Source organism: Prionailurus bengalensis, chromosome D1 (assembly GCF_016509475.1).
Source record: "Prionailurus bengalensis isolate Pbe53 chromosome D1, Fcat_Pben_1.1_paternal_pri, whole genome shotgun sequence".
NCBI lineage: Eukaryota > Metazoa > Chordata > Mammalia > Carnivora > Felidae > Prionailurus > Prionailurus bengalensis.
In genome coordinates this window covers 108,343,139-108,357,022 of record NC_057346.1, presented here as the reverse complement: position 1 = coordinate 108,357,022, position 13,884 = coordinate 108,343,139, and the positions used below count along the sequence as shown (strand labels likewise).

The window sequence follows — 13,884 nt, the reverse complement described above, 5'->3', positions numbered from 1 at the left end:
TGGGACCGTGGCTACCGGCCCCTCCTTGCGCAACAGCTCTTCCCGGGTGCCATGGTTGCAGACCCCTCCCCCACCGCCGGGGAGCCAAGGAAGGAGGTGTGAGATGTCCCATGGGCTGGGGTGGAAGCGGCAGCCGCTGGGTGCTGGACGGAGGAGGCCAGGCAGGGAAGTGTGTAGGAGAGGGGTGTGGAGTGGCGAGGAGCCTGGGAAGAAGGCCTGGAAGGTTCGTGCTCGTGTGACGGTGTCTCTGGAGATTGTGACTGCGGACAGCACGTTGACTGTGTGTGACGTGGGGCTGGGTGCGTATCGATGGCGTCAGCAGTGACAGTGGGACCTTGGGGGACTGGGGTGGGGGCACAGGCTGGTGGCCTCTGATCGCTTTGCCTTTCCCAGAGGACTGGTATTTGCTGTTGCTCCAGTCTCCTGACCCTGTGGCAGGTGTGGCCGGGTCTCCGTGTCCTTCTCTCTGTGAGTAGGGCTCCTGTTCTCTCTCCACACACTCACGAGAGGCCATGCGTGGCTTCGGAGCTGAGGGCCCGGATTGGAGTCTCAGCCGTGCCACTTCCTTGCTCTGTCCTTGTGCGGTCACCCCATGGCTCTCCGCCTCAGTTTCCTCATCCGTGTAGTAGCTGGGTGCTGAGAGGACAAAGGGAGGCCGTGAGGTTTAAATGAGATGGCGCGTATCAAGCCCTCGGGACACGGCCTGGCCCGTAGGAAGCACACGGTGTCAGTCCACACCCCGACCATCTGCGATTCCACGGGGCGAGTCAATCTGCGTGTATTGCGTGTCTGCCTCTTTGACCACTTCTGTGTGTCTTTGTGCCTGTGCGGCAAGGGGACGGGGCTCCCCAGCGCTGAAGACACAGGGTAGGGGATCGGGGTGCAGGGAGAAGGGGTCTCCTCTTCTCTCCCAGCAGGCGAGGCCTGTGGCGGGGTCATGGAGGAATGAGGCCCGGCGCCTGGTGCTGCAGAGGGCCGGAGGGGGGCGCCAGGCCGTGACGGGGAGCCTGGCGAGGGTGGGGGCCCTGGAGGAAGTGTGGGAGCCACGGGAGAGGCCAGCTCTGGGGGAGGAGCCGGGCCCAGACGGGCCTGAAGCCCCTCGGGGGCAGCCCCCCAGCCCCTCCTCCCCTGGTGACACACCAGCTCCCGCCACCGCGTCATTAGCAGCTCTCAGAGAGTGGGGAGGCGGCAGCAAAATAAGAGAAAAGCAATTTGACGTTTCTAATAAAGCGTCGCTCCACTTTGCCAAATTAATTTTGACTCCCATAATTATTTGCTGTAGGAGCGGCCGCGTTCTCCCCACCGCCGCCTAATGAGGTAATTGGGGAATTAGGAATTAATGACTTTAACAGAAGTGACAACTGACTTCACGTCGGGAGCAGCTCTGGGAGCTGCCTCTCCCCCGGAGCGCGTGGCTCTGAGCTCGGCTGCCTCCTAGGGAACCCAGGTGTCCTGCCTTCCAGTCGCCCTGGCCGGCCCTCTGCCTGGGGTCCTTGACCGCCATCACCGCCTGGCTGAGCCTCACGGGGAGAAACTCTCAGCGGCGTTACTAACAATAGTACTGAGGGGCACCGGCTGTTTCCCCCACGTGCGTGGGGCGCCCGTGACCGTCCCGTCTCCCCGCGATGTTGTCAGTCTGTGGGTAGTGGGGGCGGGGGCTTGCGAGTACTCTTTGTTAGGCAAGCCCAGCCTCAGTTTCCCTGCTTTACTGCATCTGAGGAGAGATGCTGCGTGTGTGTGCGTGTGTGTGTGTATGTATGCACAGGTGGCTTTCCCAAGTTCTAGGATGGGGAGAACTGGACCCACAAGCGGGGAAGGGATTGGGCGTGGATCTCCAAGTGAGCCACGGCTGCACCCCCTGTGCCCTGCACAGGTCTCTGCAAAACCCCAATCCCTTCCCCATCCCCAGGGCCACCAAGCTGGTTGGCTCTGTTGGCTGCAGGAGTTGACAGCTGAATGGGTCCTAATGCCCAGGCTGGACTGGGCTAGTCTTTCAGGAAGACCCCAGGAGTGTGTGTCCTCTCTGATGATGGGTCATGGGTCCCATGACCGTGTGTGATCCAGGGGGCCTAAGTGAGCCTGTGTGGGTTTCTGTCCTATGCAGGAGGGCGTGGGGGACTCAGGAGGCTGAGCTCAGGAGTGCTGCTGGGAAGTTCAGGGGAATGGAATAGAGGCTCAGGTTTAGGGCCTCCTGGGCCTCCCCCTGGCTCCTTTAGATGTCTTTGTCTCTCAGGTAGGTTGGCCTCAGTAGCCTCTCAGATCATTCCTCACCCCTCCGCAGTTTGAGTCCGTGTCTCCTTAGACTAGTGGGCAAGGAAGAGAGAGCACTGGCTTTGGAGTCAGGCCAACTGGGGTTCAAACCTGGGGTTCCTTTCTTGCGATGTGGATTTGGGGACGTTACTTCACCTCCCTGAGCTCAGTCTCCTCCTCAGTGAATTGGGGGTACCATAAGCTTCCTGAGAGGGTCGCTGTGGGGATGGAGAGGACACACGTGCACAGTACCCATAGAAGGCCTGGCACATTTTAAGGTTTCAGTGAAGTGCTCCCTCCCACTCTGGAGCCATCAACGGAACTCTTCTGGGGCTGGATCCTGGGTGGCCTCTGCAGGGTTCCCCAGGCACTGCCCTGCTCAGGGCTTGGGTCCTAGGTCCTGGGGGTTGCTGAGACCCTTTCCTCCCCTTCTCCAGGCTGCAGTCCCTGTCTTTCCTCGCCTGTCCTTCCTCAGCCGCCAGCCCCGTCCTCTACCCCTACCTGCTCACCTTTCCTTAGTGAGTCTGCTGCGGCTTGTCTCCCTGATCTTTTCTCATACCCATCACCCCCCAATACACACAGTCCAGACCCCCACCTCCGCTCCTGTGACTTCACACTCAGGCCTGACAACCATGGGGGACGATGAACTACCAGGAGAGGCATGTTGATGTCCCAGTGCAGGGGTCCCAGGGGCCCCGCTCAGTGCTGAGCATGCAGGGGAGGGGAGGCTTGAGGCTGGGGGTGGCGGGGAGTGGGGAGGCCAGACTTTCCTCAGGCACGGGGCTGGCTTCCGTGGACTTCTCTGTTGGTCGTCCCTACAGAGGTTTCCACCCTCTGAGCTCCCACTGGTCCCCAACTTAGTCCCGGTCACCTTGTCTGGGGCCTGGGCTCAGTGGCCCTCACACAGAATGGGTGCCCTGTAAACATTTGTGAATATTCTGTACGAACCAAAAGGCAAGAAGCCGGTATGGTTTGGGGAAGTGCTCTCGGTCCAGGCTCTGTACCCCATGGCGGCCCCCACCTCTCTGGATCTCAGGCCCACTCTCTTGGCTGCATGTGGGGGGCAGGCAAGCTCACCGGCCTCCTCGGGCAGGTGACACTGTCCAGCAAAGGCATGACCGAGAGATGTGCATTGCAAAGCTGTGAAGTGCCACGGAGCTGGGCCGGTGGTGGCCACAGGTGTTCTAGAAAGAGTGAACCGTTACTCCTTCCCGGTTCCTCACCTCTACCTCCTTGTCCCCAGGACCAGGGCACCGTGGGGGTGATCTTTAACGTGGGCACGGACGACATTACCATCGACGAGCCCAACGCCATCGTGAGCGACGGCAAATACCACGTGGTGCGCTTCACGCGAAGTGGCGGCAACGCCACCCTGCAGGTGGACAGCTGGCCGGTCAATGAGCGGTACCCGGCAGGTAGGCGGCGCCGGCGGGCGGAGGAGGTGCTGTGGGTGGGGCGGGGCGGGGCAGGTAGGGCGGCCTCTGATAGGATCGCTGCCTGCACCGGGGCGGGGCTAAGCGGAGATGTTTCCGGCTGGGGGCGGGGCCGAGGGAACCGCGCGTGGCTAGCTGGGACGCGGGCGGGGGCGTGGCTAAAGAGAAAGGTTGGGATTTGCAAGGGCGAGCTAGTCCCCCCGGTGGTGGGAGTTGGTGGGCTAGGAGGGCAAGGGCAGAGCTGAGCTGGGAAGGCTGCGAGGCCAGGGCCCAGGTGGAGCTGGGGGAGAAAAGAAGAGGAAGAAGGGGAGTAGGGAGAGTCTGACTCGATGGAGGAAAGAATAGGTTTAGAATTGAGGGACAGGCAGAAACGGGGAGGCAGATGCAGAAACCAAAAAGAGAAGATCCATAAGTAACCCAGAATATATCTTGGCGAGGAGGCAGGCTTGTTCCCAAGGACAGAGCCAAGGAACGAACCGAGGTCTCTACAGACAGCAGATCATAGATCCATATCAGGAGACCTAGATAAAGGAAGAGAAGTGACCACAGAGAGGCAGAGAAAAGGAACCCGTGTCTCAGGGAATAGGGGACATGGTGAAAGGGAGAGAAGGCCAAATGACAAGAGTGCCAGCACATTCCACGAACCTTCACTGGCAACCTACTAGGCATCAGGCCCTGTGCCAGAGACACCGGGGAGCAGGACACGGCCTCTGCTTGCAGGGAGCTCGCAGTCTAGGAGGGGTGAGCACAGCGACCAGACCCAGTTTCAACAGCGTGACAGCTGTGGTGGCCCGGGACAAACCAAGGTCTGAGGAGCACGGGGAGAGAAGGGGATGAGGACATGGGAGGAATGAGGAGGCAGAGAAAGAGCCTCAGAGTGAGGGGGCAGCCAGGGGAGGGGTGATGGAGAGATATGGAAATAGTCACCGAGACAAGAGCAAAGACGGAGGCAGCTCCCCAAGTGAGGCAGAGAGATATATGGAGACGAGGTGGCACAGACCCAACCAGTGGGAGAAGAGGTGGACAGAGCCTCGGGAGGGAGAGGAAGAGAGCCCAGTGCGGGAGATTGAGAGGGTGGGGGAAACAGAACCACGGCAGGGGAACACTGCAGAAACGTAGACATGCAGAGGTATAATATGGCTGAGTGACCCTGCATAGTCACACACACACGGGGGCGACCGAGGAGAAGCCAGAGCATGTGCAGCCTCGGTCCCTCTCCGAGGCAGAAGTGACAGCCGAGGCGGGGGCTGCCCCACCCCGACTGAGGAGGGCGTGGGCAGAAGGACAGGGAAAAGTGCAGGTACGCACACCCTCACGGGCCCGCTTACGCCGTCGGAAAGACGCCGGTGGAGATTCCCAGCTCCCAGTCACGCAGGCTTGTCCCCAACATTCTGGAAAAAAAAAGAGAACCACGTGGCCCGAGAATACAGAGGGTGATGGACACACAGGCCAACCACGGACACACGGATGACTGCAAATACTCAGATGGTCAGACAGACGTAAGGGAAACGAAAGTCCTGCAGAGGGGTGCCAGCCTACCCCAAGGTTCTGGGCGCCTGTGGGGCCATGCAGGTGCACAGACACTCCCATGTGACGGCTGGCACGTGCACAGGCCAGGCCGTGTAGGTATGACTGCCCTGTGATCATCAGTCTCCTCTCTCTCTCTCTCTGTCACACACACACACACACACACACACACACACACACACACACAGGAGGGCAACCTTTGTAGCAGCAAGGACATCGGCCTCAGCTGAACAGAGCCGGGCTGGGAGAACATGAAGGTTTCACCACACAGAGCCATGACTTGGGTCCAGAACTTTTCCCTCGGAGCCTAGCAGGCCAGAGGCCAGGTTGGAGGACTCGTGTCTGCCCTTCCTCTGCTCAGGGACCCCTGGCTGGGGGTGGGGAAGACAGCCCGTCCCCTGGCTGCGGCGTGAGGGCGGACGGTCTGCAAAAGCCGAGGGTGTCATCCCCAGCGATGCGAAGCAGGCTGGGTTAGTGGAGTGCATGGGCCCAGAGCCTGGGCCTTCCAGACTTTCCGGAAGCCCAGAGACTCAGCTCTTGGACTCTGAGCCAGCAGGGCCAGACTTTTAATCCTGGACCTCCTGATGACAAGCTGTGTGGCCTTGGGTGGGTCGTCCAGCCTCTCTGAATCTGTTTCCACCTCTGAGAGGTAGGGATCATACACGCTTCATAGCAATACTGAGAGAATTCTGTCCGATGACCCAAGGAAGGCGCCAGAATGGCATGGTATAGAGGAGGCGCTCAACAAACAGATCTTTGGTTAGAATTGTTACGCGCTTCAGTGAGAAGGATGTACATTCTTCCCTTCCTCTCAGGACACACACAGGGACAAATACACGGCCACACACACACACAGACACACGCACAAGTATCCCAGTGCAGGTACGTCCCTAAATGCTTCCTGCCCTCCTGCCTCTCTGCCCCTGCATGCGTGGTCTGCCCCTGCTTTCCCTGCCTGACTCCCTTCTTTCCCTGCCTGACTCCCTTCTGGCCGCTTCACCTCTCCTCCAGCGTCTTCTTCAGTCCCTCTCACTCCTGTCCCCAGGGTGGGATGCCCTGTGCCACCTCTAACGGAGCAAAGATCACTGCCGGTCACTTGCCAGTCTCCCGTGCTTGGCTGGGGTCCTCTGTGGGCAAGGGCCAGGCCCTCATCTTTGCATCTCTGATACCCAGCCCCAGGAACAGAGCAGATGCTCAAGATGTGTTTGTTGAGTGACTAAACGAGTGAACAATCCATTGTTAACTTAAAACACCAGCGACCTAAATCTGTAGGGAAGGCAAGGTCTCATTTGCCCCAGAAGCACCCAGGGAGGCACCTGCCACGCACGCATGAACACGTGGTGTGCTTGTTCACGAGAGAGGTCCACCGCAGGCCCGGCCCCGGTCTCACTGGGCAGCGAGTGTAGCTGTGCAGTGTGAGATGATCAGGAAAGCACCCCCATAACACGTTATTGAACCCTGTGTGTGGTTTCAGTGGGAAGAGTGGCCAGATTCCCAAAGGAAATCATTTCTACTTCCACTGCTGCAGACTGGAATAATCCACAGCCTGTGGATGCAGGGAGGAACACACAACTCCTAGGCACGCTGACAGACCCCTTTCCACAGGCTCACTCTCCCTCCCTCTCCCTCTCCCCACCCCCCCCCACACATATACACCCCTTCCCTCCCCATCTCCAAGAACTAGACAATGGTGAGTGGAAAGAGGGACAGGTGGGCACAGCAGGGTTGAGGAGGGGTGGGGTTGGGAATTGGGGAAAGGAGCTAGAAGGAGAAAGGCTAGTGAGCGAGAGGGGTCAGGAGCTGGGCTGGGTCCCCAGGGCAGAAATGAAAGGGGACCTGAGCAGAGACGAGTCTGAGGGTCTCGGAATGCGACTGAGATGGGGAAAGAGAGCCCGAGATGGCAGGGCTGGGTGCACCTGTAGGGAGGGGTCCAGGGCAGGCGGAGAGGGCTGCCAGGGGCTTCGAGATGGCTGTGGAGAAGGGCAGGGGGGCGGGTGGGGCTGCTGGGTGGCGTGTCACCTGTGGTGGGTGGTGGCAGGTAGACAGGATGGTGGGCAGGCTGACAAGGCTGCAGAGCCTGTAGGAGGCGGAGATTAAGGCGGAAGCCGGTGGGGTAGGGGGGTGGGGTGGAGCTGGCGAACGAAGGTGCAGCGAGGAGCTGAGCACAGAAGGTAAAGGGGGCCGAGAAGCCTGGAGAAGTGGTTTAAATCTCACTGTTAAGTGCGAGTGCCGGGCCGCCCCCTAAATGCCGCATAAACCCCACTTAACCCATCCCTCCCCCTTCTAAACCACCCTCTAAACTCAGTAACCAGCTGGGCCACCCCCTAACTTAAACCCGCTAAATGCCCCTCCCTGCCCCCCCACCCCACTTCGGGATGGGGAAGGAAGGTGGGTACCACAGCCTGAGCACAGATAAACCTGTTTAACCTCTGACCTTTGACCTTCCAGCTGCCTTTTCTTTCGGTCCCCTTTCCTTTTCTTCCATGTCCCTGTCTTTTTCTTTGGGTCACTCGTTGCCCCCAGGGTGGGGCCGGCTCCGGATGGGAGCCTAGGGGGGGGAACACGGGAGGACGGGGGACCCAGCGTTTCTTCTCCCGCCTTGGGTGGACCTTCCCCCCTTTCCGTTGGATGTCGCTGCTTACTCTGAGTCTCCTGAGAAACGCGTAATTACTTTTCTAACTCCTTTGGACTTCGCCGCCTGAGAAACCTACTGTCTTTCTAAACTTTTCCAAGGAAACTTTGATAACGAGCGCCTGGCGATTGCTAGACAGAGAATCCCCTACCGGCTTGGTCGAGTAGTAGATGAGTGGCTGCTCGACAAAGGTAATTAACCAGAATTAATTAATTAATTAATTAATTAACTTTAAAAACACTATCTTAAAGGTGCAGAGCTCTCTCTTTCTCCACCGTGCCTTCCCCATCGCCCGCCCCTTAGCGAGGGACTGATTTTCCCACCGGGATGCCCCCTTCCCCTCTGGAGTCAGCAGTCTGTGTCTTTAGAGGGGTGGTTTTGGACAAGGGTGGGGTTTTTCTCAGAAGAGGGCTTCTTCCAAACCTGGCATGGGCTGGGATAATCCATGGGATTCCTGGACCATCCCGGTAGAGCAGGCTGGGACGCAGATCAGATGGGGAGGGAGGTTTCCCAAAGGGCCAGCAGCCAGGGCAGCCTGCACTGCACTTAGGAGCAGGAAGGCTCTGGGAAGCAGGAAGTGCTGATCCTAGGATCCAAAGGGAGGGTAGGAAGGCTTCACCAGGGTCCTCGAAGGAGGAAAAGAAAGAGTGAGGGCCTGCCTTCCTACTGGAAAGACCCCCCCCAAGAGAATGGCTCCGGGGCACTGTCTCTGGAATGGACCCACGTTGGTCCAGAAGGCCTCTTAGAAGGAGCAGAGGCGAGGGCAGGGGGCCTGCTAGGAGGTAGGGGCAGGGGCAGGGGCAGGTGTCCCACAAGGGTTTCTGTGTGTGCCGAGCTGATGAGGAAGACAGAACAGGCTAGCTGAGAGGCCACATGTAGCGAGGCACTGCTGGGTGTGAGGGAGAAGGCCACTTGTCGCCAAGGGAAGTTGGGGCCAAGGGCAAAGCCATCCCATTCCCTTCGGAGAGGGGGCGAGCTCTGTACCTCTAAGGCTAAACTCTAGGGGGGCAGTAGAAGTGTTAAACCCCCACCTAACCAGCTGATAACTGTGCTTTTAAATGTCCACTGGGGCCTGCCCCAGCTAAAACCCCCAGATGTCACCTCCAGCCCCCCACACAGCCAGTGGGGACTAAACATGCTGATAACCAGATGTGATAAATCCGTAACAGGACAAAAAGTTAAAGGGACTGTAACAGACATCGCTAAAACCTACAGCCCCCAGCCGCACTGGGTTGCTGTCTCCAGCGGGGCGAACTTTAACCCTTTGAGGAGTTCACGGCGGGCGGGGCCACAGGGGCCAAGTTCGCTAACCTATGTAGCTTCCTCTCAATCACCCACTTCCCTCTCCCAGAATCAGAGAGGCCAGGGGAGCAGCCTGGGCTGAGGCTGGGACAACTTGTGACCCCCCCAGGAGGCAGAGCGGGATGGGCCCTGGTGGGTGGGGGGGCGGGTAGGGAGCGGGGCTTGCAGATCAGGTGAGGGTGAACCCCAGCCGTCCTTTCCTAGCTGCGTGGTCACCCCTTCTCTGGAGACCTCAGTTTCCTCTCCTGGAAAGTGAAAGATGGGGCAAAACGCTCTGGTATTTCCCAGAGTGTGGAAGGGGGGAGCGCACCTGTTGCCTCAAGACTTCCCGAAGGACAGGGAGAGCGAGCCCGCTCAGCCTACCTCCCGAGGGGTGCTGGGGAGAATGAGATGAAGTAAGGAAGCGGGAAGGTATTTGAGAACAAGATCTGGGCATTGTTGGAGGGATGCTTTTACTGTCAGCATCTGGCACGTGGTGGGTGTGCGATAGATGTTTCTCGAATGAATCAATTTCCAGTTCCAAACCATGTCCGGTGAAGCCTAAGTCCTGTGAGATGCTTCCCAAGAAAGAGATTTGTGGCAAAACGGGCCTGGGAAGTGCTGGCTCCCTTTTCCGTCTCTTGGAGCTGCAGACGGACATTGGTCTCACAAAGGTTCTGGGAAGTCGTGTGAGAGAGAAAGAAACCTGCTGTTTCGTGGTGAAGTGGTCGCTTCCCAAACTGGTTTGACCACTATACGCATTTCCCCTCCGTGTTCCTCCTAATTCTTAATGGCGGGGAATAATCTTGGGAGGAGATAGTCCTTAAAGGGCTTCCCCGGTCTCGTATTCTAGCTGCTACTGACTAGTTCTCAGCTTTGGTTGCCTCCGGCTCCCCCCCCCCCCATTTGTAAGATGGTGACTCTGTCCAGGGCTGAGTAAGGTGCCAGGCGGCCAGAGGGCGCCGGAGGAGGAGGAGAGGCTGAGCAGAGGGCCAGGCAGACGCATCCCGCGCCCGGTCACTGGCTAGAGGCCAGACAGATGGCCGCGCGGCCCGGGGAACCCGTGTTTCCAAAGAGGGGTGTTTCACAAGTCGGACTGTCCTCAGCCCAGGTTTCGGGGGCAGGGCTTTCAGGCACCTAACTCTAAACCAGATCTTTAACGAGGCACTAACCAGAGGCTAACAAGGGCTAAGCCAGGTCTTAAACCCCCCCGGCACCAGCAGCTGAAGGTCCCGGGGGCAGGGGGCAATGTAGTGGTTCCTCTGCCCCCCCGCTTCCCCCAAATAAGCAACACCAAAACCAAAGTTAAATCTAAACTTAAACATAATAAATGTCTTTTCTAAAAACCAAACCAAAGCAACAAACTCAGAGGGTTAAACCGACCCCCAGATCCACTAAAACCAAAAAGAACCGCCAAACCCCACCCAGGTGGGAATTCTGAGGTCTAACTGCTGAGCGAGGAGCGAGATTGGAGCTGGAGCGGTTTTTTGGGCTGTCAGCGAGCGAAGCAAGGTCCCTTTAACGTTTTCCACCTCTGTGCCTGCACATCCTGGCGGGGAGGAAGGCCTCTGCTCTCCAGGGCCTGGTCCCCGGGCAGTGGCTGGGCCTTGGAGGGGGGAGGAGAGAGGGGAGCCTGGCCAGAGGTCAGAGGGCTTGGTGGTGGCTGGCAGGGCAGAGTGAGGTCACCCTCACGCACGCCGGCCCTCCTCCCACGCACCGTCCTGACCTCTGGCACCTCGGTGTCGCCTCCCACTCTGCTTTGACACGCGCTGACCACTCAGCCTGCCAGTCTCCTTCTCTGTCTCTGCCTCTTTGTCTGCTCTGTCTGCTGCTTCCGAGGGCTCCATGGCTCGGGGCTGGACACTGGGTGTGGGACGTTTGGGGGAGCAGAGGGAGAAGATGGGGATCAAATTGAGGGAAGGGAAAGAAGGGGGGGGCGATGCCCCTGGAGCAGGAGAGGAGAGGGGGATGGGAATATCAGAGGCATGAGCATGGTGGGGACAGGGGGGAGCTGGGCTCCCTTTCCCAGCCCATGTGTGCCTTGGGGACCCTCCCCCTCTGGGGTCCCCCCCTGGCTGGGCTAGGGGCTGTGGCTGACGAGGACTTTCCCTTTGGTGTCTGCCCCTTCCTCGTTTCTCCTACCCCCTACCCCCCCACCCCCACCCCCTTGCTGATTTCCCTCTCCACTCCTCTTTCCTTCCCTTGGCTTCCCTCTGTTCTCCCATCCTGTTCTGATCTCTCCCCACTGCCCGTCCCTCCCCTGTCACCCCTACCAATCCCCCCGCCCGCCAGGCCGCCAGCTGACCATCTTCAACAGCCAGGCTGCCATCAAGATCGGGGGCCGGGACCAGGGCCGTCCCTTCCAGGGCCAGGTGTCCGGCCTCTACTACAATGGGCTCAAGGTGCTGGCGCTGGCCGCCGAGAGCGACCCCAATGTGCGGACCGAGGGCCACCTGCGCCTGGTGGGGGAGGGGCCGTCCGTGCTGCTCAGCGCGGAGACCACGGCCACCACCCTGCTGGCCGACATGGCCACCACCATCATGGAGACCACCACCACCATGGCCACCACTACCACGCGCCGGGGCCGCTCCCCCACACTGAGGGACAGCACCACCCAGGTGAGGGCCTTTTGGGCTGACGGACAAGGAGTGAGACTTTGGCTGGGGGAGAGGGCCGATGCCCACGTAGCCACCGGGGCGCCCCAGAGAGGGCCTGGGGGGGGTCTGGCGGGATCCCGGAGGCTACCGCCTCATCCCTGTCACAGTGATGGGTCGGGTGAGGTGGGAAAGGTCTCCTTCCGTGAGGCGGCCTTTGCCCTGGTGACCGGGGATGCTGTATATGGGAGGGTGGGCACTGTTTCTAGGGACCACTCCCAGGGCTAAGGGGGAGTTTGGTACTCCAGCTAGACCAGGGAAGACCGCCCTACCCAAGAGGGAGGAAGTCTGGACTGGGGTGAGTGTGGAATGAGCCCATCTGCCTGCCCCGTAACAAAGGCCATGCCCAGTGCTGCGTGGGCAGCGCGCGAGAGAGATGGACGGAGCCAGGATAGCATCGCTCTGGGCAGGGCACGTAGGTGACGGCCCTGGAGGGGCTAGAAGCCCAGCTGGTAGCGGCCCCGCCTCTGGAGGCTGGTGGAGGCCCGGAGCGGCGTCTCCCTGATTGCTGGTGTCCTTGCAGTGGGACCGCAAGCCCGTCCTCCGCCTGCGACCTTGGGCAGGTGCCACCGCGTAGCAGGCCTCAGTGCCCTCTATGGCTGTGGGTGTGAGGGGGTGTGGGTACAGACAGTTGCCTGGTGCTTTACCCCCCACACTGCCTGCCTCGCCTGCTCAGGTGCTGTCTCTAGATCAGGTCAAGCCCAAGTGACTTGAGTTTATCTTCTCTTATACCTGGAGGGGGTGGTACCTGGGGGTGAGGCTGTGCTGGGGCAGGACAGGCCCGGCTTTGCTGGTGCTAAAAGCCAACGGAGCACGCGTGACTCACAGAGGCAACTGGGGGGCCTGGCTGAGTTTTCTAGCTCTTGCCATCGATGACTGTCGGCCCAGGGAGGGATCACACCTGGCATGGTAGACCTTATTTAATCACCCTGTCCCCGCGGCCCGAGCCACCTCTGTCCCTCATTGCCCGTGGCTGTCGGGCCTCTGGGCCTGGAGAGAGCGCTGTCCTCCCCGGGGCGAGGGAGAGGTCAGGGGGGCGGCCAGGGGGCCGCGCCCCGAGTCCACCGCCAGCCTGCCTTCAGCGTCTGTAAATGAGGGCCAGACTCGATGAGCACTAAATCCCCTCCTCCCTCCCAGTCCGTGTGTAGGGGGGCCTGGCACTGGCTGACGGCCTCATCCGGGCATGAGCGAGAAGTCTGCACCCCCTTCCCCTCTGCCTTTGCTGCCAAGAGAAGCTGGGGGACCCGAATGCCAGACCTTGCCCCAGGGAGCGGGGAGCCCCGGGAGAAAGGCTTGGTCCTACCCAAGATTGGGCAGTGACTGTGCCCGGCGCCCATGGGCAAGACAGGACCACCAGTCTCAGTGGGAGGGAGATGGGCAGGCCATCCAGGTGGAAGAGAGGTGGGGGGGCCCCAGGGGCCACAGCTGTGCTGGAGAAGCCCCCGCAGGACGGACTGGTGCTGAGGGGCCAGGGTGCAGAAGGAAAATCAGTGATCTGAAGATGGGGGGGTGGGGGGAGGGGCAGGGTGGAGAAGAGGCACCCCTCCCCACCCCAGACTCCTCCCACCCTTGGCCTTCAGCAGCCTTCTCCCCACATCCCGCAGTCTCCTGGGCTCCCTTCCCGCCTGGACTCTGGGTTTCCCCGCTTGGGTCTCCTCCCCAGCGCACCCTGAGCGCACTCCCCTCCCCGCCCCTTACATTTCGCTCATCTTGGGGATTCTCTTTCTCTGCAATCAGGAGGAGAGAAAATGCTGACAAAGTCGTCTCCAGTTGTCATGGCAACCACAGCCCTAATTATTGTGTGCAGCCTGGTTCCGGGCTCTGGGAAGGGGGCTGGGAGAGAGATGGGGGGGGGGTAGCGAGGGTGGAGCCAAGAGCCACCCCCCCAACCCCCCACCCTAGGCCCTGCTCCCCCTCTCTGCCTGTGCTGGCCTCCGGTGGCCCCCACGCCTTATCTCCCCCCTGCCCCGGGCCCCCTTGCTCCAGCCCTGCACCCCCAGGTCCAACGTCAGCCTCCCTGGCTTCCTAGAAATAAAAGACACAACATGTGCTGGCTCACCGACCCCCAGGAGCCGGGCAGCTGCTGCAGGGCGGGTGCTGTCCAGCC

General features: G+C 60.2%; 1 protein-coding gene across 13 annotated transcripts in view; it reads left to right on the top strand.

Annotated features, from left to right (window-relative positions):
- Positions 1-13,884, top strand: part of NRXN2 (neurexin 2) — a 100,296-nt gene that overhangs the window by 73,924 nt on the left and 12,488 nt on the right. For 9 of the 13 annotated variants that reach the window (XM_043581589.1, XM_043581590.1, XM_043581588.1 and 6 more), the window contains 3 exons: positions 3,494-3,665; positions 7,944-8,033; positions 11,416-11,741. In XM_043581589.1, the coding sequence (XP_043437524.1) occupies positions 3,494-3,665; positions 7,944-8,033; positions 11,416-11,741 (588 nt within the window). The remainder of the gene's footprint in view (positions 1-3,493; positions 3,666-7,943; positions 8,034-11,415; positions 11,742-13,884) is intronic. The other 4 variants (XM_043581585.1, XM_043581591.1, XM_043581595.1 and 1 more) reach the window with 1 other exon arrangement.